This window comes from Aegilops tauschii, chromosome 1 (assembly GCF_002575655.3).
Source record: "Aegilops tauschii subsp. strangulata cultivar AL8/78 chromosome 1, Aet v6.0, whole genome shotgun sequence".
In the NCBI taxonomy this organism is placed as follows: domain Eukaryota; kingdom Viridiplantae; phylum Streptophyta; class Magnoliopsida; order Poales; family Poaceae; genus Aegilops; species Aegilops tauschii.
This window is the reverse complement of record NC_053035.3, coordinates 404,048,013-404,072,136: the sequence shown is the minus strand read 5'-3', so window position 1 is coordinate 404,072,136 and position 24,124 is coordinate 404,048,013. Positions and strand designations below refer to the sequence as shown.

Genomic DNA, 24,124 nt, shown 5'->3' with positions numbered 1-24,124 from the left:
ACATTTCAGACCTTTCTAAAGTTTTGAAAAAATATACTATTGTTTGCCCACACATTGAAGTACAATATTTTTATGATACCCTGATTTTATCATGCCGGTTTGTTTGCAGCACAATATGGATAAGGAGCCCTCGTCCATTCGTGATCGAGTTAAGTCTACGGACTATCCAAGACACCATGCGAGGTGATACATGGATCAATCCGAGCTGCTTCGATCTTGAAGTGCGTAAGCTTAGTAGCGACGCGATACAAAGGAACGCAGGAACAGACTTTGTTGGCTCCGCGCATATGTTCGATTTGCAATTCCATGGCCTAGCACGGGTGCTGAGTCAGACTGGCTTATGCCAAGCTGAACGCACCAACTTGTTGATTAACAATGTCATTGTACGGCCTTTGCCGAAATACAACGTGCTCATGACCCCGTCCATTGTAAGGATTTTCCTTCTTAAAAGTTGGTGTGTATACTATCTGTTCACCATTAACTTTGTATACCTATTGTAGTACCTATTGCCATTGTATTTGGTGGATTCCTCCTACGGCCTCCTTGCAGTTAATATTGAAAATAGGAGGACTCTCCTGATTGATCATTCTAACGAGTCATTCCTAGGCTCAGAGGACTTTCATGACAAGGAACTTAAGAAGGAAGCCCTGATAGTTCTGAAAGAATTTGGCAGTGTATTGCAACAGGAGAGGCCTGGTTTGAATCCCCAACTCGTGGATTGGCCACAAGATCATACCTATATTACAGCCCCGCGGTAATAGTTTTAATTGGTCATGCACAAGACAGCCTCACTGGTATAGGTTCTAACATATGGAGTTTTTTTTGTCACAGCCTGGACTCTGGATTCAAACTCCTACAGGAGGTGGCTCACCAAGATGATACTCTCGGGCATAACATTTCCAGGACTTCGGTAGGTGCATATATAACAAGTTTCTCTCTTCCATATCATTGTTGAATATAAATTTATGTTCTTCCACTCACATAGGTTTGTTGTGCAATTCATTCTTCAACAATTTATTCCCTACATATATATATAACAATTCATTTTTTTTATGTTTTATAGGATTCAATACAGCTCAGAAAGAACTTGCTGGTCCAGATGCTGACGATCAAAGGCAATGAAGCAGCTGGAAACATCCCAGCTGAAATTACAGCGGCCTTGAGGTTTTTGGACGAATGACTATGGACTGATGCATATTGAAATGTCGCAGATATAATAAGCCAATAGAGCTTTGTTAGGGATCAAATATCAGATTTATCCTTTTGGCAATATGAATAATGTATTGGATTATATATATGTAGGGAATAAATGCTTTGATGGCACCCTCTAGCTTCGTATTCGCTTCAACGTTGTCTGCTTGTTTTGGTTCTATCTATATAATTTGGCTTGTATGTATATTTTGTACTATAATACCTGTGCGGTCAGGAGCAGGTTTGTTGCTCCCGGTGAACCGGAGGCATTTTGAAGGTAATAATCTTTTTGAATGCCCGTGCCGATCAGATGATCAGATGACATTTTCTGAAATATTTTTAAAGTTTAAAGAGTGGTTGATGGTGGCATCCACTAGCTATGTTGGTTGTATATCTATCTTTCCTTCTATCTAAATTTTATGGTTGTAGACCAGATAGTTTGGACCAGGTTTGCTCCAGGTGAACCTAAGTACTTTTGTGTTGGACCATGGCAGGTTCACAATGTACTCAATGTCCGGCAGGTGATGTTTTCAGACATTCCGTGCCTCGCATCATATACTACCTCGTATAGTATAACTCCATCCTATACGAGGTTTTCTTCATCGGAAATAATCAGCTAGAGAATAGTCAACAAACATATGACGGTCATACAGGCACCATATACTACCTCGTATAGTATAACTCCATCCATACATGCACTGTTATACTATACGAGGTTTTCTTCGTCCGAAATAATCACATTCCAGCTAGAGAATAGTCAATAAACATATGACGGTCATACGGCATGTACCTTGCATATATTCTTAAATTTTGAAGTTGTCCTTGATCTTGCTCTCTCACCGTTGCCTTTAATTCCAGCTAGCGAATAAACGCTGATTATCTTTTATGTGCTCCTGAATAGAGTAAAAAAAATGAGAAGGAATAGTTTTTCTTATTGATCAGTACCTACAGTAAAAAAGTAAAACCACGGTAACAGTAGATATGTTAGTGTGCAGGCTGTGAATTTTAATGAGTTGCATACAAATCAATGATAACTTCATAATTTAATGAGTTACATACACCGCGGGTGCCTTGGTGTAAAATACGTCCTCACACCCGTTGCAAGTTGTGAGCAAGTTAGCTAAATTCCTCAGCGTGCCACTGACTGAAGAGGAGGATAGAGCTCTGGTGTTGCTAAAGAGGTGGTGAGACTCTCCAGTTTTGAGACACTTACCAGCCTATAAGTTAACCAGGTTGGGGCCGTTAGCCACGGAAACAAAGTTTAATTTGGTAATTCCTGGTTTATAGGAAATCAGGAGTAGGGGACTGGGTGAACCACATGAGCCGCGAGATGGGCGAGAAGTTAGACTGCATCAGCCAACAGAAGCTTCAGTGGTTTGGGCTTGTGCTTCAAGTCAATTTTGTTATCTGTTCTGCTATCAATATCCATAAGCACATTACAGAATGTTCCCTACTTATATCTTACTCAGTCTACTGTATAATGTTGTCAAAAATCTGATCCCAGTGTTGTGCAACAAGATTACGAGTGTGTGCATTTTATCTGATACCTGTGTCAACTGTACACCATAAGCAAGCTGGCATTTGAAAACTATGGTCTTTTGTAAAGAAAACAAATTAAGTAACCATTTGATCTCAACACATTTTGCCCGTACACTTTTGCAGGATCTTCAGCAAGTAGGGGTGATGAAAATTAGATAAAAATGTTTTGTTTAGGTTTGGCCCCCTCAGACTTGTCCATCAACATCCTAAAACCATCAACCTTGGGGGTCTTATCTGAGGTTAAGTGGTTTCAAAGATGACAGTGGCCTTGTATTTGACTCAGGCCGGGTTAAGTGGTTTCAAAGGGAACCTGGTGGGCTGGTTGCTGTTGTACTCACAATATCACAGACCCCCACACATATATAATCCCAGGCTTGCATATCCGGTGCAGTGATTGTTCGACATAAACTTGCAAGTACAGGAACCTACTACTACTAAGCTACTATACTAATCAAGTCACATTTTGTTCAATTTGCTACCATGTAGTTGTGTAGAGGATGTACCTGGCTGGGCAAAGTCGCTCGAGTCTGCTCTGTCTCACCATCAAAAATCACCACCGTGGCCATGTCTTGGCCGTCGGGGATACGTCTTCGCCCTGGCCCTTCCTGTGAGGCCGGGTCACGGCTCCTCGATACATCAGCGAGGAGGATATCAGGTCATGGAAGCAAAAAGGAAGAATTTTCTTCAAGTTGCTACCATGTAGAGGATGTACCTAGCTGGGCAAATTCGCAGGAGTCTGCTCTGTCACAGATGGGCTGCAGCAGTTCCACGCCCCCTTGTGACCTACGGCCGCTCGTACTCAGTCGATGTCGACCTTGCAAAAGATCGATGATGCATTAGGTGCATTTGTGTTTTGATTGTGCAAACAACAAAATCCGAAGGCTGTTAATTGCCATCTTTCAGAAACAAAACATTTAAGATTGTTTGTTTGTTAATTTAACTTGATTTATAGTACATGTTGAACTAATTAAATACACATAAAATATATAGAAAGTTCATGTTTACCTCTTCAAATTGAACAATATTAAAAAAGAATAAATATTTAAATAGACAAATAAGATATTTCGTTTTTATATGGGAAAATTTTAGAAGAACAAACAAGTAACTTAGTGGCATGCAATCAATGATAAGTTGTTTATTTAATTAATACAACAATTTAATTATTTAGTAAGTTCTGATTTCTGACATATTTTCTAATTTATTAAGAGGTGTGCGTTTCATGAAAAAAGGAAAGATATCTGCACCATACATAAGTACATATCTGAAAAAGGAAAGATATCTGCACCATACATAAGAATATATCTGAAAAAAGGAAAGATATCTGCTACCCAGCCTTCCCTTGCATGGCCTACCTATATATGTTAACCTCATGTGCCATCCCTCATCCCCCTCCTTACTCTCCCTTCCCCCATCACAGATATCAAAGGATCAAAATACCCAGACTTGGAGGACAAATTCCCGAGGAGTACCTTCTGTAAGCAAGGGGCATCAAGAAGGCGAGTTCCTCTAGGTATGCAAATTTCTACATCTTCCTCTTCTGTAAAAGGGTAACAGTTATTATATTAGGATCATGTTTGGTCAGGCATACCATCAAATTCCGAAAAAAACACCAGTGGAGATAGTGCCATCTTATAAAAAGATCATAGCCAATACAATTGACTGTAGATCTAATCAAGCAGTCCTATTAGGTGGGCTGCAACTGAATACAAACAGTTCTTTCAGATATTATAGGCTAATAGTCTATTCTGGACATCGCACGTGTGTCATACACCTAACTTTTGAAGTCATGACCATAGTTGACTGCCTAACTTTTTAATGAAATCTCATATATATATTTGAGCCAGAAAAACAAACAAATAACTTATTAAGTGTTTCAACATGCCAGAAAACAAACAAATATAATAGGACTGCTTGAAGATATATATCATCAGAGTCATAATATTAAGTCATTACATGTAATAGAAATTGCTTGAGGACAAAATGCTTTGATGGAATAGTCTAAAATTATTCACAATGGATACGTAATACTCTAATACCAACTATATCCCAACCGAATGAATCTACATTATCAAGATAGAGCAAGTAATACAATGAATATAACAAATTGAGGACAGTGTCAAAGCACAGCATCTGGACAAGCAAGCAATAAAAGCAAAGTTAGCAGGAAGATCTGTTGCTGTATGATGCAGTACGTAGAAGGTTGCATAGTTAAATTAAAATAAACTACCACTGGTTTTGAACAGAAAAACTGTACAGAAGTCAAGGGGAGTAATTGTATATGACATAAATAAAAGAATATATAAGGAATACAGATTCAGGCATAAGTTCCAGGTAAGCATGGTACAAAGTACAGAAAACAAGATAATATGCTGCTCATAAAATTATATACAATTTACCTGCTTTCCAATTCTTTGTGAACTGTTCTCTTTCTCTTGAAGTACTTTTTGAACTCTTTGTACAACAGCTCTAGCATTTTCAATCTCCATGCGTGCATTAGTTCGTTCTTCGTCAACAATTCTCCTACCATCTTCAGAAGCTTGTGAACGATATAGAAAGAGTGATTTGTGAAAATGAAAAAATGGGAATATACTAAGATTAAGCATACTTGATATGGATAAATGATGTTTATAAAAAATACTAAAACGACGCGCCAATCCAAGAGGAATTGGAACATGCTTTACTCACAAATCATTGCCAGCATGTTATTTTCTTAACCATGGTAAGAAAATCAGGCAGAACCCCTAAAAATTTGCTGTTCAACAAACCATCGGCAGGCCCCTGAAAATTTGCTATGCATTTGCAAGGAAAGAACACCATTTCAAATTTGTAGTACTGTTTGATAGTCTGTTTCAGAAGTCCCAACAAAGGCAAAACTTCAGCTTGTCTTGCTTAATCATGGCAGATAATTTACATTTAAAAACGACGGAACTAAGTTTTCCTCCAAAGCCAGTAGCAAGCAGGGAAAATACACATGACATTTGATAGTACATTGTAAACAGAGAACACAGAATGGATCATGGTACTAAAATGTGCTTACAAAGGTCCATAGAATAAAGGTACTTCCAAAGTACGAGGATCAACTCACCAGTTTCAGTGAAGTCGCTATTCTCGTGACCTCGGTTTTCTGCTGAAGCAACTCATTTTCTCTTTTGGACAGCTGAACTGCTAAAATATCCACCTATAGAAAGTGTCAAACTATTAAAGTGCTCACAAACAAAGGGATGATTTAGGCATATATATTTAGCTGGAGACTTCTTTTAAGAAACCATATTGGTTAGCTGGAGACTTGCAGCGTCATTGAAGATACTCTAAAAACGCATTGAGGAACAATAATCCTTCACGTGGTTGTAAATATGGTTCAAAAGAAGAAAAACCAACCATAGATACTGATTCCTCAAATTCATCCTTATATTTGCCAGCTACTTGTCCTCTCAGTGACTCCAATACACTCTTTAGATTCTTCAGAAGGATGTCTCGCTCCAATAAAGCTACTTGTTTACATTTAACCTGAGAGTTAAAGCCAATGCAATAACTTAAGGTCTGTAATAACTGGACCAATTGCTAAATGAGTGTTCAGGAATCAGGAAGACCCATACCTCATTAGATAATAATGTGGCAGTACTGAGGCCCTTCTCAAATTTCATTGCGAGCTCGCGGACTGAAAGACGCTGACGCCGATCAAGCAGATCTGCTGTCTCTTTGGCAACAGACTCCTTAAGTCATGGCGTTTCTGGCTCATCAGCAAATTTGATGACTATCCCATTCGTACCATTCTTGTAGGTAGGGAATTTATTTCTGATGACATTTACTGGGCGCAACGGCCCAGACCAGTTGTTCTGACCCTGTGTCTTCCGCCGAAAATCAAGAGTTGATGCCCGAGTCATCGATAAGTAATTCTCACCCCTAATTCCAAAAAAAACAAGCGACAGTATCTCAAAAGATCATTGGTGGACACAATGAATAAATCATTGGTGAAAATTGTTCATACATCACCGTTTTCTGTTTTAATGACCCATCGACAAACATAAAAGATGGAAAAGGGGAACCCAAAAAATATCACGGAAATAAAAATTGTCAAACTGCAGCATGGAAGGTGATGAAAAGGCAGAAGCAAGTGGAAGAGTTCTCCCCTCCAAAAGAAAGAGAACAAAAGCCATACGAGTTCATCAAGCCTTGGGCATGTGCTACTACCAACCCTCAAGTGTTGCAGTTATAATCATCGCAAGATCGTACAGAATCACCCACTAAACTCAGGACTACAGACCTGCATTAGAAGCAACTGGGATCGGGAGAACCAACTAACTTCAACTAACAATCACGATTTGCAAAAGTGGGAACTGAGAGAATTATGTCTCAATTAAGCTTTGCAAATCATCAACAAAATCCCAATTTGATGCTACTTTCATAGAGGAACTAAAGAGAAAGCATGCTTGGTTACTAGCAACAACATTCCATAGAAGATCCACAACAAAGCATACTCTTTGATTCAGATTTGTTGCTCCCATCCTCTTTCCGCACCTCCTTCTTCTCCTTCGAGAAGTCTGAACCATTAAGGGCCGAATCATCAATACAACCACCAACTAAGCAGATGATTTCTCATATTACATTCTTGAAAGGAAAACACACTCTCTAAAGAATAAACGCGAAACCCATTTTTGTTCCATTTTATAATATGAATTGCCAGTTTTTATATTCAAATGTCATATCTGGATATAGTATGGTTAAAAATTTGCATATGCTACCTGATTAGTTAGTGTAGGCATGAGAGTCATGCACTTCTTGTTCCAGTTTAGCTCTTGAGAAGCACATACCACTGAATCCCTCTTCAATAATAACTCCTCCAACTTCCTTTCTTTTATGAAGATAATGTATCATCTTTCAAAAAGATACTGCATCATGTGAACTCTTGGATCCACTCACAACCAGAAGGGGCCGCAATTTAGAGTAGAATAATACTCAGTTAAATCAGATTTTCTAACAAAGCCCTTTAACAGAACAAAATATGGACAGTCTTGAAAAGGAATATTCATGGTGATATCTCAGTGAGGTGATGCACCTGGCGACTAACCGAATTGACGGGGAGGAGCATACGGCAGGGTCAGGGAGAGAGAGATTACCTGGACCTGGACGATCGCGCGGGAGAGGGTGGAGAGGCTCATGTTGGCGATGGCGAGGGAACCAGGAGGATGGAGAGACCCAGCGTCGCCGGTGAGCATGCCGACCTCGAGCGCCTCCTCGAGCACTTCGGGGCCGGATTGGAAGGAACAGGGTAGAGTAGGGCGTGCAAGTCCCGAGCCTCCGCGTCCGCATCCAACGGCGCCTAGCACTGGCGCGAGCATGCCGAGCTCGAGGACCTCCTCGGCCACTTCTGTGATCTGATTCGAAGGGGAGGGGCGGCCTGCTAGGGAGCGCCAACGCTGGTGACGAAGGGGAGGGCAGCCTGACCAGGGAGCGCCGGCAGTGGTGACGAAGGGAAGGGGGCGGCCTGACCAGGGAGCGCTGGTTGTGGTGGAGAGAATGGGGAACGGAGGAGATTGTGAGGCAGTGGTGGGGAACTATCCAGAGAAGAATGTGAGGCGGCAGTGGAGAGGATGACTGACGTTTTTTTTGAGAAATCTGACGTTTTTTTCTTAATACTACTACGTAGACTACTGTACTAGGCAGTGACGAGGAGAGATTGTGATTGATCACGGCGTTGTCGGATCCAAAAAAGAAATGGTCTTCTTTTTATCGGCCGTGTCTGATTCACCTCACATTGTTCTAATAAAATCCATTATTTTTATAGTCATAATCATTTGATGCTTTAAAAGGTTTCCTGTATAAATAATATCTATAAAAGTTGAAAAAAATACTGGTAAAAAACACATTTGATATATCTGAATTTTAGTTGAGGAAATGAGTATGAGTAAATAAATTCAAACATGAGCCAAAAGCTTTGATGTTTTCTTGATTATTAAGAAGATTGTCAGGCCCCGCGCTACTACTAACTAATTGGGAATTAAAATAAATAAATTTCATCCATGGTTGCTGCTGCTGGGCGTCATTACTATTTTTTAAGATATTATATATGATTATATTATGCAGTAGAAAACATCATTTATATTTCATCATATATATTTCATCGTAGATACAAAGTGATGGGTTCCGACATATGCACTGATGTAACGATGACAGACCGCACTGAAACACCACGAGAAGAGGTGCATATAGCTAACCTTCCTCTGTATGTATATTATACATGAAAACACGAAAGGTCTATTTATATATTTTTGTTTTTTCAGAATATAGGAGACATGGATATGGACTTTGGAGATGCAAGGAAAGAATCCATTGAGGGTTCATATGCGATGTTGCTGCAAGGGGACAAAAATTCACAACATAAAAATGTCGAAGAGGTTATATCTCATAACAAACCAAAAAAGGATGCTAATTTACATGTTATCTCACAAGGTATTTTTTAATATTACTATCAATCTTATTTTTGTGATATTGCCTCTTGTATTCAACTATTTTTGCTCAGTTTGATTGCTAAATTGACTATGAATTCGACAGACTATGTTTGTACCCCTAGGGATATTACAGTCATCGAATCAATCAAGTCTCCCCCAAGGATACCCAGTTCGTGGACATTTGAGATGCCTTGTTATCAACCGACGATTTGGAATGCCTTATGAAAGATGATATGTTCTTACATGTCGGTGTAAGACCAATTGCACAAACTTTGTAATTAATAATATGAACAATATTTAATATTATAAAATGTACACATAATCTAAATGTTGATTACAGGTGATAAATGCTTACATATATTGCATGCTTGCTCACGACCATCTACAAGACAGAGCGGGTGAAAAGGTACACGTTGTTAGCACGTTTGTATCTGGCCAGATAAAAGAAGACGGGGAAAGAGACATAGACCCATCAAAATATCACCGCATCGTGCATCATGTTAATACTTATCTACAGCAAGACATGGTTAGTTTTTGTCTCGTTATCCATGCATATAGTTATGTATTGTTTTTATTAATTCATATGTATAATGATTTATTAATATTTATATCTAATTGCGACCGTGACTTGTATGATATTTACACCAGTTATTCATTCCGATTAACATGCCGAGCTACCATTGGTATCTAGCAGTCGTCAATGCCAAAAAACGTGAGATTCAAGTATTGGACTCACTTGGTTCTCGGGTCAAACGCAATGACCTTGCTACTACGGTAACTATCTATTATTTTTATTCATCTTAACATATGTTTTTGTTTGCCTTGATCCCTACTATTTCTTATATATAAAATAGTTACTAGGACTCGAGAAGTGTCTGAAACTTGTAGAGCATAGACCGGATTTTATCAGAGGTCATAAGTGGCCCGATCTGAATGTTACAAAATGGACGGTTGTAGAGCAGTTTCATGAGGCAATACAAACCGATGGGTAAGCACTTGTTACAATGGTTTGTTTATTTGATTCATCTGTGTGGTATTCTAAAGCATTATTTTATAATATTATAGCGTATCATGTGGACTGTTTATGCTAAATTATATGGAATACTGGACATCACATGCACTGTCAGACCAATTCACCCAGGTATTTCGTTTTTATACATTATCTCGTTATTTTATCTCAAAATAATATATAAATTGTTTTTATATATATCTTGTAGGAGGATATGAAACATTTTCGACAAAAATTAGCTGTCATTTTGCTCGATTCGGAGCTGAATAAGCTAAAAGGAGGTCCCATATACCATCAACCTGACGATCAAGAAAATTTAGCTAATTCTGATCTCGAGATACTAGACAATCCATCTAACGTAGTCAAAGACAAACGTCCTGCACCAATCACTATCATACCCACGGACCAACGTGAATTACTTGCCGGCCTCTGCAACTACATCATGTCGATCGATGATGCCGGTTGTTTGGAGTAAGTATCAGGTATCAATATTTAATGTGAGGTTGTATATTATTGTTCTTCTTACCATCCAATTTATAGGAAGGTATGGGTCCGGAGCTCGACACCCGATCCAATGGGCTTAAGTCTTAAGAAACTTCAGTGCATACTTAACATAGAGCAGCCCATGGACAATGATTGCTTCAACATAGCCGTGCGTATGCTGGCATGTGACGAGGGAGTATTGTTCACAGACCCTCCTGTGCACTACATGGATCTACGATTTTGTGTAAGTTATCGTAACTCTTCATTCTATGTGTCATTAGCATCAACATGTTGAAGCAATATTTCTTTTTTTTACTTAGTCCATGATGCTAGAGTCAACACGAGCTCAGATGTTTTGCGAGAAGAAAACTATCCAGACGTTGGCAACATTATTTGATAGCTGGCCTGGGATGGACAATGACATCTCATTGTGCAACAAGGTAAGTAAAGTATTTTGTCCATTGTTATCATGGTTTATTGTTGTTTCTAATAGCTCCACTTGTAGATTTATCTTCCCTATGCATCCATCGGCCGATACATTTTGTACGTCATCGAGAAAGAGGCACGTCGTCTATATATTCTGGATCCTATTCAAACATCACAATCGTTAGAGGAAAAAATTGAGGCATGCACTAAAATTAAAAAGTTTTGCAAGGGATTTCAAAGAAGCACTCGAAATAAAGCTGCCTGGTTGGAATTATGATATATCTAAATGGCAACGTTTATTTCCGTTCGGTGTTCCAACGAGTATAGACGGGTAATGGATTCATAACAAAAACATTTACTTTTGTTATCACTATCTTCTATATATTATTAATCTAAAGTTTTACAGGAATGTGTCTCGCTATTTTGTTTTTCATTTTATGCTCTGGTGGAACGGTAAAGAATTGGTCAAGCCGATTTGCACGGTGAGTATTGTCAGTTACATGTTTTAAGACCTTCGGCGTGAAATTTTCATAATAACTACATGTATTGTTTGTGCAGGATGGGTATGAATTGAGGAAGCAGTTTTTATTACACTTGCTAAAACATCGTGGGAATGAAGCTAAAGGAAACTTTCCTGATATTGTGAAAAAATTACTTAAGCGCATCATCTAGATATTAATAGTTTTGTAATAGATGTTTAGTTGGAACATCGCTCGGTTTGTTACATGGACATGTCGTTAATTTTTCTTCATGTTACCAATTTACGTTGCAAAAATGAACTTCAGTTATTAAATAATTGTATTTGTGTTTTATTGTTTGGACATGTGGAATTTAACATGTAACTCTTGTAAACTATTTCAAGAGCCCGTGGCAACGCACGGGCACTCTACTAGTGCATACAAGTTTTGTCCGAAGTTGAAGTATCTCTGCTTTGACCAAACTTATAGAAAAAAATTCAATATTCACAATGCCAAATCAATATTGGAAATGTACCTTTATATTATATATATATATATATCGTATTGTAGATGCTGATATTTTTTAACATAAATTTGGTCAAACTTTGCAATGTTTGACTCAACACAAATCTAATACGCGTAGCAAAAAGGACCGGAGGGAGTACCAGTGACACACGCACATGCGTCACTAGCTAGCTACGCACATGCGAATCAACTTATTGTATCCCCAGCTCACATAGTTCAACTCCTAGACTTAACATTCACTAGTACAAAACAGGGCTTTCGTCACAGGGCAATATTCACATTAGTCCCGGTTCAGTCACGAACCGGGACTAATGTGAGCATTGGTCCCCGTTCGTGCGGCTGAGGCATTAGTCCCGGTTCACCAGGGCCCTTTAGTCCTGGTTGGTGCCACGAACCGGGACTAAAGGGTGCGATGCCCATTAGTACCGGTTGGTGGCACCAACCGGGACTAAAGGTTAGTCCTTTAGTCCCGGTTGGGGCCACCAACCGGTACTAATGGGCTTTGAGGCATTAGTACCGGTTCATGGCACGAACCAGTACTAAAGGGCCCATCAAACTCTACCCCCCCCCCACGTGGACCGCCTTTTCAGTTTTAGAAAAAACAAAAGAAAATGATATAAATGTCAAAAAAATAAAATAAAATAAGTTTCCCATGTGATATGTGGTCTAGTTGTTGGGAAAATTAACAAATATGAATTTCGAGTTTATTTGCAAAATCTCTCTGTAATTTCTTAAAATGGGTATAACTTTTGCATACGAACTCGGATGAAAAAGTTTTTTATATGAAAAATCATATACTCGAAAAGTTACATACGAATTTAACCCATGGTAGAAGGCGTTAGGGTAGGAATCGCACCGGATCTCCTCCCTCTTTAGTCTTCCTTGCGCCGCCACCAGTATAAAACAGCGCTCCTCCCCAAGCATCCCCAATTCTTCGCCAACAAAATATCGATCTTGTTCTTGGCTGCGTGGTTGAGAGCTGATAGTCTCCATTCCAGAAATTGTCGGGTTCAATTGGATCCCAACCCCACTCCTCAGGTACTCGGCGAATCTTTGATGATAATCTCCGTGTCTGTACTGTACATGGTTCTTTGATATTACCAAGAGAAGAAACGAGAATCATCATCACAAACATTCAACGAGTTCCTTGTTCTTTCTGCTGATTATCAGGAGGTCCGCCCGCCATCGCCACGGGCAGCCGGTTTGTGAATCTGTTGGCCATGAGCTGCAACGGTGGCCCCAGACACTTCAGCCTTCACTGCTTGAACCCGGCAAACTTATTTCGCCCAGCCCGGTCACGGCCAGCGGTTCGAGCAGTTCATCGACGGCCAGCGGACGCCCCGCTGCCTCCGCCGTCCCTGTCATTTGACTGGCCCTGCAGGAAGGGCGAACAGGCGTGGATGAATTTCATGGCTTTCGGCCCCGGCCGGGAAAACCTCCTCGCCGTGGACCAAATCGGCAGGAGCTTCTTGTACAACCACGACTCGCGCTTGCTCCGCACTAGGATGCCTAAGATGCGCAAGCCCATTATCGACCCCATCTCCGTTGCCGTGGGCGACAGCCTATACGTCATGAGCGGCAACCCTGGCCGGCTGCCCGATCGGGACTGCTTCCAGGCTCTCCTCCACACCCGCCTGCCTGCTAGCTACGCCCAAGACTGGTGCTGGTATTCCCTCCAGCCACCGCCTTTCTTTGCCGACGACGACGACGTGGTGGATCGATCCAGCCGCCGCGATGCCCCAATGCCCTTTGAAATCAGTGCCTACGCCGTGGTTGACGATTCACAGATCTGGATATCCAGATCTGGCGCCGGCACATACTCGTATGACATCACGAGTGGCGCGTGGAGCAAACTAGGCAACTGGGCACTGCCGTTCAAAGGTCGCGCCGAGTACATCCCCGAGCACAACCTCTGGTTTGGCTTCACACCCGACGATTTGCAGCTCTGCACATCGGACCTCACTGCCTCGTGTGAGTTGAGGCCGCCCGTGCTGCAGGATGTGTGGACAGACGTGAACAGGCCAGAAGATTGGACCCTGACAGACGCCAGCATTGTGCCGCTCGGCTCCAGTCAAGTCTGCGTTGCCAGGTTCTTTCTTACCTGCCCAGAGGAGAGCATTGAGGATGTGTATGGCTATGCCCTTGAGAAAACAGAGAATTTTGCTGTTCTCGAGGGCGTCAAATTGTTAAAGGCTGGGTGGGCTCAGCTCCGGATGGTTAAGCACAAGTCGGAGCGTTACGTCTTCGGCCGTGACCTTGTCATACCGCTTTGATATTTTGTAGTACTTCATCTATGCCAAGTGAGCTCTCTTAGATCAACCGGTGTAGTCTAGTCCCGCGCGGCTGCCTTTATGGCGTCGATGGAATCAATGCATGGAAAACGAAACAACGAAACGAGGGCAGTCTGCACGTACTACCAGCGCCTCAAATCCAATCCAACCGAAACAATCAAAAGAAGCGATCGAAAGAAACCCTCTCCAACTACAGGCGCGTCCAAGCCAAGCGAAACAAAACAAGTCCAGCCGGTCTTCCCTCTTCCGCCCAGCCGCACGTGCACCTTTTTCTTTTTCTTAGATTGATTTGATTTGAGGGAGTGCACGTACACCTCATACGTACGTACGTGCGTGCTTAGCCTCTTTTATTCTTCCTATTTTTATTTTTTATAACGCATCGTAGCTGCTTCGAACCTTCAACCGCATCACGTCAAAAAAAACCCTTCAACCGCATCACGTCAAAAAAAAAATTCAACCGCATGCACATGCATGCATGCATGCCGGACTAGGCACGTACACGCACACACAACTTTTACACGTGCACATTCGCAAAAATAAAACACAGGACTTTTACACATACACGTATGTACGTGCTTTTTTATTTTGCAATTCACCTAGCTAGACGTGACTGCGCGCACAACACTTGCACATCGTTCCTGTTAAAAAAAACTTTTGCACGTCCTTCCTGTTAAAAAAAGAACTTTTGCACGTCGTTCGTGCTCCTATCCGTCTATCTCCCTCGTACTACCTCCGGTCCTTTTTAGTATGCATACAAGTTTTGTCCGAAGTTGAAATATCTCTGCTTTGACCAAACTTATAGAAAAAAATTCAATATTCACAATGCCAAATCAATATTGGAAATGTACCTTTATATTATATATATATTTTTTCGTATTGTAGATGCTGATATTTTTTTACATAAATTTGGTCAAACTTTGCAATGTTTGACTCAACAAAAATCTAATACGCGTAGCAAAAAGGACCGGAGGGAGTACCAGTGACACACGCACATGCGTCACTAGCTAGCTACGCACATGCGAATCAACTTATTGTATCCCCAGCTCACATAGTTCAACTCCTAGACTTAACATTCACTAGTACAAAACAGGGCTTTCGTCACAGGGCAATATTCACATTAGTCCCGGTTCAGTCACGAACCGGGACTAATGTGAGCATTGGTCCCGGTTCGTGCGGCTAAGGCATTAGTCCCGGTTCACCTGGGCCCTTTAGTCCCGGTTGGTGCCACGAACCGGGACTGAAGGGTGTGATGCCCATTAGTACCGGTTGGTGGCACCAACCGGCACTAAAGGTTAGTCCTTTAGTCCCGGTTGGTGCCACCAACCGGTACTAATGGGCTTTGAGGCATTAGTACCGGTTCATGGCACGAACCGGTACTAAAGGGCCCATCAAACTCTACCCCCCCCCCCCACGTGGACCGCCTTTTCAGTTTTAGAAAAAAGAAAAGAAAATGATGGAAATGTCAAAAAAATAAAATAAAATAAGTTTCCCATGTGATATGTGGTCTAGTTGTTGGGAAAATTAACAAATATGAATTTCGACTTTATTTGCAAAATCTCTTTGGAATTTCTTAAAATGGGCATAACTTTTGCATACGAACTCGGATGAAAAAGTTTTTTATATGAAAAATCATCTACTCGAAAAGTTACATACGAATTTAACCCACGGTAGAAGGCGTTACGGTAGGAATCCCACCGGATCTCCTCCCTCTTCAGTCTTCCTTGCGCCGCCAGCAGTATAAAACAGCGCTCCTCCCCAAGCATCCCCAATTCTTCGCCAACAAAATATTGATCTTGTTCTTGGCTACGTGGTTGAGAGCTGATAGTCTCCATTCCAGAAATTGTCGGGTTCAATTGGATCCCAACCCCACTCTTCAGGTACTCGGCGAATCTCTGATGATAATCTCCGTGTCTGTACTGTACATGGTTCTTTGATATTACCAAGAGAAGAAACGAGAATCATCATCACAAACATTCAACGAGATCCTTGTTCTTTCTTCTTATTATCAGGAGGTCCGCCCGCCATCGCCATGGGCAGCCGGTTTGTGAATCTGTTGGCCATGAGCTGCAACGGTGGCCCCAGACACTTCAGCCTTCACTGCTTGAACCCGGCAAACTTATTTCACCCAGCCCGGTCACGGCCAGCGGTTCGAGTAGTTCATCGACGGCCAGCGGACGCCCCGCTGCCTCCGCCGTCCCTGTCATTCGACTGGCCCTGCAGGAAGGGCGAACAGGCGTGGATGAATTTCATGGCTTTCGGCCCCGGCCGGGAAAACCTCCTCGCCGTGGACCAAATCGGCAAGAGCTTCTTGTACAACCATGACTCGCGCTTGCTCCGCACTGGGATGCCCAAGATGTGCAAGCCCATTATCGACCCCATCTCCGTTGCCGTGGGCGACAACCTATACGTCATGAGCGGCAACCCTGGCCGGCTGCCCGATCGGGACTGCTTCCAGGCTCTCCTCCACACCCGCCTGCCTGCTAGCTACGCCCAAGACTGGTGCTGGTATTCCCTCCAGCCACCGATTTTCTTTACCGACGACGACGACGGGGTGGATCGATCCAGCTGCCGCGATGCCCCAATGCCCTTTGAAATCAGTGCCTACACCGTGCTTGACGATTCACAGATCTGGATATCCACATCTGGCACCGGCACATACTCGTATGACATCGCGAGTGGCGCGTGGAGCAAACTAGGCAACTGGGCACTGCCGTTCAGAGGTCGCGCCGAGTACATCCCTGAGCACAACCTCTGGTTTGGCTTCACACCCGACGATTTGCAGCTCTGCACATCGGACCTCACTGCCTCGTGTGAGTTGACGCCGCCCGTGCTGCAGGATGTATGGATAGACGTGAACAGGCCAGAAGATTGGACCCTGACAGACGCCAGCATTGTGCCGCTCGGCTCCGGTCAAGTCTGCGTTGCCAGGTTCTTTCTTACCTGCCCAGAGGAGAGCATTGAGGATGTGTATGGCTATGTCCTTGAGAAAACAGAGAATTTTGCTGTTCTCGAGGGCGTCAAATTATTAAAGGCTGGGTGGGCTCAGCTCCGGATGGTTAAGCACAAGTCGGAGCGTTACGTCTTCGGCCGTGACCTTGTCATACCGCTTTGATATTTTGTAGTACTTCATCTATGCCAAGAGAGCTCTCTTAGATCAACCGGTGTAGTCTAGTCCCGCGCGGCTGCCTTTATGGCGTCGATGGAATCAATGCATGGAAAACGAAACAACGAAACAAGGGCAGTCTGCACGTACTACCAGCGCCTCAAATCCAATCCAACCGAAACAATCAAAAGAAGCGATCGAAAGAAACCCTCTCCAACTACAGGCGCGTCCAAGCCAAGCGAATCAAAACAAGTCCGGCCGGGTCTTCCCTCTTCCGCCCAGCCGCACGTGCACCTTTTTCTTTTTCTTCGATTGATTTGATTTGAGGGAGTGCACGTACACCTCATATGTACGTACGTGCGTGCTTACCCTCTTTTATTCTTCCTGATTTTCTTTTTTATAACGCATCGTAGCTGCTTCAAACCTTCAACCGCATCACGTCAAAAAAAAACCTTCAACCGCATGACGTCAAAAAAAACCTTCAACCGCATGCACATGCATGCATGCATGCCGGACTAAGCACGTACACGCACACACAACTTTTACACGTGCACATTCGCAAAAATAAAAGACAGGACTTTTACACATACACGTATGTACGTGCTTTTTTATTTTGCAATTCACCTAGCTAGACGTGACTGCGCGCACAACACTTGCACATCGTTCCTGTTAAAAAAAACTTTTGCACGTCCTTCCTGTTAAAAAAAGAACTTTTGCACGTCGTTCGTGCTCCTATCCGTCTATCTCCCTCGTACTACCTCCGGTCCTTTTTAGTATGCATACAAGTTTTGTCCGAAGTTGAAATATCTCTGCTTTGACCAAACTTATAGAAAAAAATTCAATATTCACAATGCCAAATCAATATTGGAAATGTACCTTTATATTATATATATATTTTTTCGTATTGTAGATGCTGATATTTTTTTACATAAATTTGGTCAAACTTTGCAATGTTTGACTCAACAAAAATCTAATACGCGTAGCAAAAAGGACCGGAGGGAGTACCAGTGACACACGCACATGCGTCACTAGCTAGCTACGCACATGCGAATCAACTTATTGTATCCCCAGCTCACATAGTTCAACTCCTAGACTTAACATTCACTAGTACAAAACAGGGCTTTCGTCACAGGGCAATATTCACATTAGTCCCGGTTCAGTCACGAACCGGGACTAATGTGAGCATTGGTCCCGGTTCGTGCGGCTAAGGCATTAGTCCCGGTTCACCTGGGCCCTTTAGTCCCGGTTGGTGCCACGAACCGGGACTGAAGGGTGTGATGCCCATTAGTACCGGTTGGTGGCACCAACCGGCACTAAAGGTTAGTCCTTTAGTCCCGGTTGGTGCCACCAACCGGTACTAATGGGCTTTGAGGCATTAGTACCGGTTCATGGCACGAACCGGTACTAAAGGGCCCATCAAACTCTACCCCCCCCCCCCCACGTGGACCGCCTTTTCAGTTTTAGAAAAAACAAAAGAAAATGATGGAAATGTCAAAAAAATAAAATAAAATAAGTTTCCCATGTGATATGTGGTCTAGTTGTTGGGAAAATTAACAAATATGAATTTCGACTTTATTTGCCAAATCTCTTTGGAATTTCTTAAAATGGGCATAACTTTTGCATACGAACTCGGATGAAAAAGTTTTTTATATGAAAAATCATCTACTCGAAAAGTTACATACGAATTTAACCCACGGTAGAAGGCGTTACGGTAGGAATCCCACCGGATCTCCTCCCTCTTCAGTCTTCCTTGCGCCGCCAGCAGTATAAAACAGCGCTCCTCCCCAAGCATCCCCAATTCTTCGCCAACAAAATATTGATCTTGTTCTTGGCTACGTGGTTGAGAGCTGATAGTCTCCATTCCAGAAATTGTCGGGTTCAATTGGATCCCAACCCCACTCTTCAGGTACTCGGCGAATCTCTGATGATAATCTCCGTGTCTGTACTGTACATGGTTCTTTGATATTACCAAGAGAAGAAACGAGAATCATCATCACAAACATTCAACGAGATCCTTGTTCTTTCTTCTTATTATCAGGAGGTCCGCCCGCCATCGCCATGGGCAGCCGGTTTGTGAATCTGTTGGCCATGAGCTGCAACGGTGGCCCCAGACACTTCAGCCTTCACTGCTTGAACCCGGCAAACTTATTTCACCCAGCCCGGTCACGGCCAGCGGTTCGAGTAGTTCATCGACGGCCAGCGGACGCCCCGCTGCCTCCGCCGTCCCTGTCATTCGACTGGCCCTGCAGGAAGGGCGAACAGGCGTGGATGAATTTCATTGCTTTCGGCCCCGGCCGGGAAAACCTCCTCGCCGTGGACCAAATCGGCAAGAGCTTCTTGTACAACCATGACTCGCGCTTGCTCCGCACTGGGATGCCCAAGATGTGCAAGCCCATTATCGACCCCATCTCCGTTGCCGTGGGCGACAACCTGTACGTCATGAGCGGCAACCCTGGCCGGCTGCCCGATCGGGACTGCTTCCAGGCTCTCCTCCACACCCGCCTGCCTGCTAGCTACGCCCAAGACTGGTGCTGGTATTCCCTCCAGCCACCGATTTTCTTTACCGACGACGACGACGGGGAGGATCGATCCAGCTGCCGCGATGCCCCAATGCCCTTTGAAATCAGTGCCTACACCGTGCTTGACGATTCACAGATCTGGATATCCACATCTGGCACCGGCACATACTCGTATGACATCGCGAGTGGCGCGTGGAGCAAACTAGGCAACTGGGCACTGCCGTTCAGAGGTCGCGCCGAGTACATCCCTGAGCACAACCTCTGGTTTGGCTTCACACCCGACGATTTGCAGCTCTGCACATCGGACCTCACTGCCTCGTGTGAGTTGACGCCGCCCGTGCTGCAGGATGTATGGATAGACGTGAACAGGCCAGAAGATTGGACCCTGACAGACGCCAGCATTGTGCCGCTCGGCTCCGGTCAAGTCTGCGTTGCCAGGTTCTTTCTTACCTGCCCAGAGGAGAGCATTGAGGATGTGTATGGCTATGTCCTTGAGAAAACAGAGAATTTTGCTGTTCTCGAGGGCGTCAAATTATTAAAGGCTGGGTGGGCTCAGCTCCGGATGGTTAAGCACAAGTCGGAGCGTTACGTCTTCGGCCGTGACCTTGTCATACCGCTTTGATATTTTGTAGTACTTCATCTATGCCAAGAGAGCTCTCTTAGATCAACCGGTGTAGTCTAGTCCCGCGCGGCTGCCTTTATGGCGTCGATGGAATCAATGCATGGAAAACGAAACAACGAAACGAGGGCAGTCTGCACGTACTACCAGCGCCTCAAATCCAATCCAACCGAAACAATCAAAAGAAGCGATCGAAAGAAACCCTCTCCAACTACAGGCGCGTCCAAGCCAAGCGAATCAAAACAAGTCCGGCCGGGTCTTCCCTCTTCCGCCCAGCCGCACGTGCACCTTTTTCTTTTTCTTCGATTGATTTGATTTGAGGGAGTGCACGTACACCTCATATGTACGTACGTGCGTGCTTACCCTCTTTTATTCTTCCTGTTTTTCTTTTTTACAACGCATCGTAGCTGTTTCAAACCTTCAACCGCATCACGTCAAAAAAAAACCTTCAACCGCATGACGTCAAAAAAAACCTTCAACCGCATGCACATGCATGCATGCATGCCGGACTAAGCACGTACACGCACACACAACTTTTACACGTGCACATTCGCAAAAATAAAAGACAGGACTTTTACACATACACGTATGTACGTGCTTTTTTATTTTGCAATTCACCTAGCTAGACGTGACTGCGCGCACAACACTTGCACATCGTTCCTGTTAAAAAAAACTTTTGCACGTCCTTCCTGTTAAAAAAAGAACTTTTGCACGTCGTTCGTGCTCCTATCCGTCTATCTCCCTCGTACTACCTCCGGTCCTTTTTAGTATGCATACAAGTTTGGTCCGAAGTTGAAGTATCTCTGCTTTGACCAAACTTAAAAATTCAATATTCACAATGCCAAATCTATATTGGAAATGTACCTTTATATTATATATATATATATATATATATATATATATATATTTCGTATTGTAGATGCTGATATTTTTTAACATAAATTTGGTCAAACTTTGCAATGTTTGACTCAACTCAAATCTAATACGCGTAGCAAAAAGGACCGGAGGGAGTACCAGTGACACACGCACATGCGTCACTAGCTAGCTACGCACATGCGAATCAACTTATTGTATCCCCAGCTCACATAGTTCAACTCCTAGACTTAACATTCACTAGTACAAAACAGGGCTTTCGTCACAGGGCAATATTCACATTAGTCCCGGTTCAGTCACGAACCGAGACTAATGTGAGCATTGGTCCCGGTTCGTGCGGCTAAGGCATTAGTCCCGGTTCACCTGGGCCCTTTAGTCCCGGTTGGTGCCACGAACCGGGACTGAAGGGTGTGATGCCCATTAGTACCGGTTGGTGGCACCAACCGGCACTAAAGGTTAGTCCTTTAGTCCCGGTTGGTGCCACCAACCGGAACTAAAGGTTAGTCCTTTAGTCCCGGTTGGTGCCACCAACCGGTACTAATGGGCTTTGAGGCATTAGTACCGGTTCATGGCACGAACCGGTACTAAAGGGCCCATCAAACTCTACCCCCCCCCCCCCCCCGTGGACCGCCTCTTCAATTTTAGAAAAAACAAAAGAAAATGATGGAAATGTCAAAAAAATAAAATAAAATAAGTTTCCCATGTGATATGTGGTCTAGTTGTTGGGAAAATTAACAAATATGAATTTCGACTTTATTTGCAAAATCTCTCTGGAATTTCTTAAAATGGGCATAACTTTTGCATACGAACTCGGATGAAAAAGTTTTTTATATGAAAAATCATCGACTCGAAAAGTTACATCCGAATTTAACCCACGATAGAAGGCGTTAGGGTAGGAATCGCACCGGATCTACTCCCTCTTCAGTCTTCCTTGCGCCGCCACCAGTATAAAACAGCGCTCCTCCACAAACATCCCCAATTCTTCGCCAACAAAATATCGATCTTGTTCTTGGCTGCGTGGTTGAGAGCTGATAGTCTCCATTCCAGAAATTGTCGGGTTCAATTGGATCCCAACCCCACTCCTCAGGTACTCGGCGAATCTCTGATGATAATCTCCGTGTCTGTACTGTACATGGTTCTTTGATATTACCAAGAGAAGAAACGAGAATCATCATCACAAACATTCAACGAGTTACCTGTTCTTTCTTCTGATTATCAGGAGGTCCGCCCGCCATCGCCATGGGCAGCCGGTTTGTGAATCTGTTGGCCATGAGCTGCAACGGCGGCCCCAGACACTTCAGCCTTCACTGCTTGAACCCGGCAAACTTATTTCGCCTAGCCCGGTCACGGCCAGCGGTTCGAGCAGTTCATGGATGGCCAGCGGACGCCCGGCTGCCTCCGCCGTCCCTGTCATTCGACTGGCCCTGCACGAAAGGCGAACAAGCGTGGATGAATTTCATGGCTTTCGGCCCCGGCCGGGAAAACCTCCTCGCCGTGGACCAAATCGGCAGGAGCTTCTTGTACAACCACGGCTCGCGCTTGCTCCGCACTGGGATGCCCAAGATGCGCAAGCCCATTAACGACCCCATCTCCGTTGCCGTGGGCGACAGCCTATACGTCATGAGCAGCAACCCTGGCCGGCTGCCCGATCGGGACTGCTTCCAGGCTCTCCTCCACACCCGCCTGCTTGCTAGCTACGCCCAAGACTGGTGCTGGTATTCCCTCCAGCCACCGCCTTTCTTTGCCGCCGACGACGACGGGGTGGATCGATCCAGCTGCCGCGATGCCCCAATGCCCTTTGAAATCAGTGCCTACGCCGTGGTTGACGATTCACAGATCTGGATATCCACATCTGGCGCCGGCACATACTCGTATGACATCGCGAGTGGCGCGTGGAGCAAACTACGCAACTGGGCACTGCCGTTCAAAGGTCGTGTCGAGTACATCCCTGAGCACAACCTCTGGTTTGGCTTCACACCCGACGATTTGCAGCTCTGCACATCGGACCTCACTGCCTCGTGTGAGTTGAGGCCGCCCGTGCTGCAGGATGTGTGGACAGACGTGAACAGGCCAGAAGATTGGACCCTGACAGACGCCAGCATTGTGCTGCTCGGCTCCGGTCAAGTCTGCGTTGCCAGGTTCTTTCTTACCTGCCCAGAGGAGAGCATTGAGGATGTGTATGGCTATGCCCTTGAGAAAACAGAGAATTTTGCTGTTCTCGCGGGCGTCAAATTGTTAAAGGCTGAGTGGGCTCAGCTCCGGATGGTTAAGCACAAGTCGGAGCGTTACGTCTTCGGCCGTGACCTTGTCATACCGCTTTGATATTTTGTAGTACTTCACCTATGCCAAGTGAGCTCTCTTAGATCAACCGGTGTAGTCTAGTCCCGCGCGGTTGGCTTTATGGCGTCGATGGAATCAATGCATGGAAAACGAAACAACGAAACGAGGGCAGTCTGCACGTACTACCAGCGCCTCAAATCCAATCCAACCAAAACAATCAAAAGAAGCGATCGAAAGAAACCCTCTCCAACTACAGGCGCGTCCAAGCCAAGCGAATCAAAACAAGTCCGGCCCGGTCTTCCCTCTTCCGCCCAGCCGCAGGTGCACCTTTTTCTTTTTGTTCGATTGATTTGATTTGA

The 24,124-nt window shown here is 44.0% G+C and overlaps 5 protein-coding genes across 5 annotated transcripts; 4 read left to right on the top strand and 1 right to left on the bottom strand.

Moving 5' to 3' along the window:
- Positions 1 to 2,472: 2,472 nt before the first annotated feature.
- LOC120971797 (stomatal closure-related actin-binding protein 1-like) lies at positions 2,473 to 6,779 on the bottom strand. The gene is made up of 4 exons (XM_073506320.1): positions 6,327 to 6,779; positions 6,109 to 6,237; positions 5,816 to 5,908; positions 2,473 to 2,538 (listed from the first exon to the last, which is right to left on the bottom strand). The coding sequence occupies exons 1-4, from the start codon at positions 6,372 to 6,374 to the stop codon at positions 2,473 to 2,475; spliced, it is 336 nt and encodes a 111-aa protein (XP_073362421.1). The 5' UTR covers positions 6,375 to 6,779.
- Positions 6,780 to 9,023: 2,244 nt separating this feature from the next.
- Positions 9,024 to 14,353, top strand: LOC109756433 (uncharacterized). Its single transcript, XM_073506319.1, has 2 exons — positions 9,024 to 9,180; positions 13,251 to 14,353. The coding sequence occupies exons 1-2, from the start codon at positions 9,024 to 9,026 to the stop codon at positions 14,351 to 14,353; spliced, it is 1,260 nt and encodes a 419-aa protein (XP_073362420.1).
- A 2,047-nt stretch (positions 14,354 to 16,400) lies between these two features.
- On the top strand, positions 16,401 to 17,483 carry LOC141041437 (uncharacterized). Its single transcript, XM_073507598.1, has one exon. The coding sequence runs from the start codon at positions 16,401 to 16,403 to the stop codon at positions 17,481 to 17,483; it is 1,083 nt and encodes a 360-aa protein (XP_073363699.1).
- A 2,049-nt stretch (positions 17,484 to 19,532) lies between these two features.
- On the top strand, positions 19,533 to 20,615 carry LOC141041401 (uncharacterized). Its single transcript, XM_073507562.1, has one exon. The coding sequence runs from the start codon at positions 19,533 to 19,535 to the stop codon at positions 20,613 to 20,615; it is 1,083 nt and encodes a 360-aa protein (XP_073363663.1).
- A 2,109-nt stretch (positions 20,616 to 22,724) lies between these two features.
- Positions 22,725 to 23,807, top strand: LOC141034759 (uncharacterized). Its single transcript, XM_073506318.1, has one exon. The coding sequence runs from the start codon at positions 22,725 to 22,727 to the stop codon at positions 23,805 to 23,807; it is 1,083 nt and encodes a 360-aa protein (XP_073362419.1).
- Positions 23,808 to 24,124: the final 317 nt, after the last annotated feature.

Excerpts from the sequence above, each read along its gene's own strand:
- LOC141034759 (XM_073506318.1), top strand. The coding sequence starts at position 22,725 with ATGGGCAGCCGGTTTGTGAATCTGTTGGCCATGAGCTGCAACGGCGGC.
- LOC109756433 (XM_073506319.1), top strand. The coding sequence starts at position 9,024 with ATGGATATGGACTTTGGAGATGCAAGGAAAGAATCCATTGAGGGTTCA. Across the intron at positions 9,181-13,250 it reads TTTACATGTTATCTCACAAG|GAGGTCCGCCCGCCATCGCC; the intron begins GTATTTTTTAAT and ends GCTGATTATCAG.
- LOC141041401 (XM_073507562.1), top strand. The coding sequence starts at position 19,533 with ATGGGCAGCCGGTTTGTGAATCTGTTGGCCATGAGCTGCAACGGTGGC.
- LOC141041437 (XM_073507598.1), top strand. The coding sequence starts at position 16,401 with ATGGGCAGCCGGTTTGTGAATCTGTTGGCCATGAGCTGCAACGGTGGC.
- LOC120971797 (XM_073506320.1), bottom strand. The coding sequence starts at position 6,374 with ATGAAATTTGAGAAGGGCCTCAGTACTGCCACATTATTATCTAATGAG. Across the intron at positions 5,909-6,108 it reads TTGAGGAATCAGTATCTATG|GTGGATATTTTAGCAGTTCA; the intron begins GTTGGTTTTTCT and ends CACTTTCTATAG. Across the intron at positions 2,539-5,815 it reads TAGCGACTTCACTGAAACTG|TCTAACTTCTCGCCCATCTC; the intron begins GTGAGTTGATCC and ends TGGCTGATGCAG.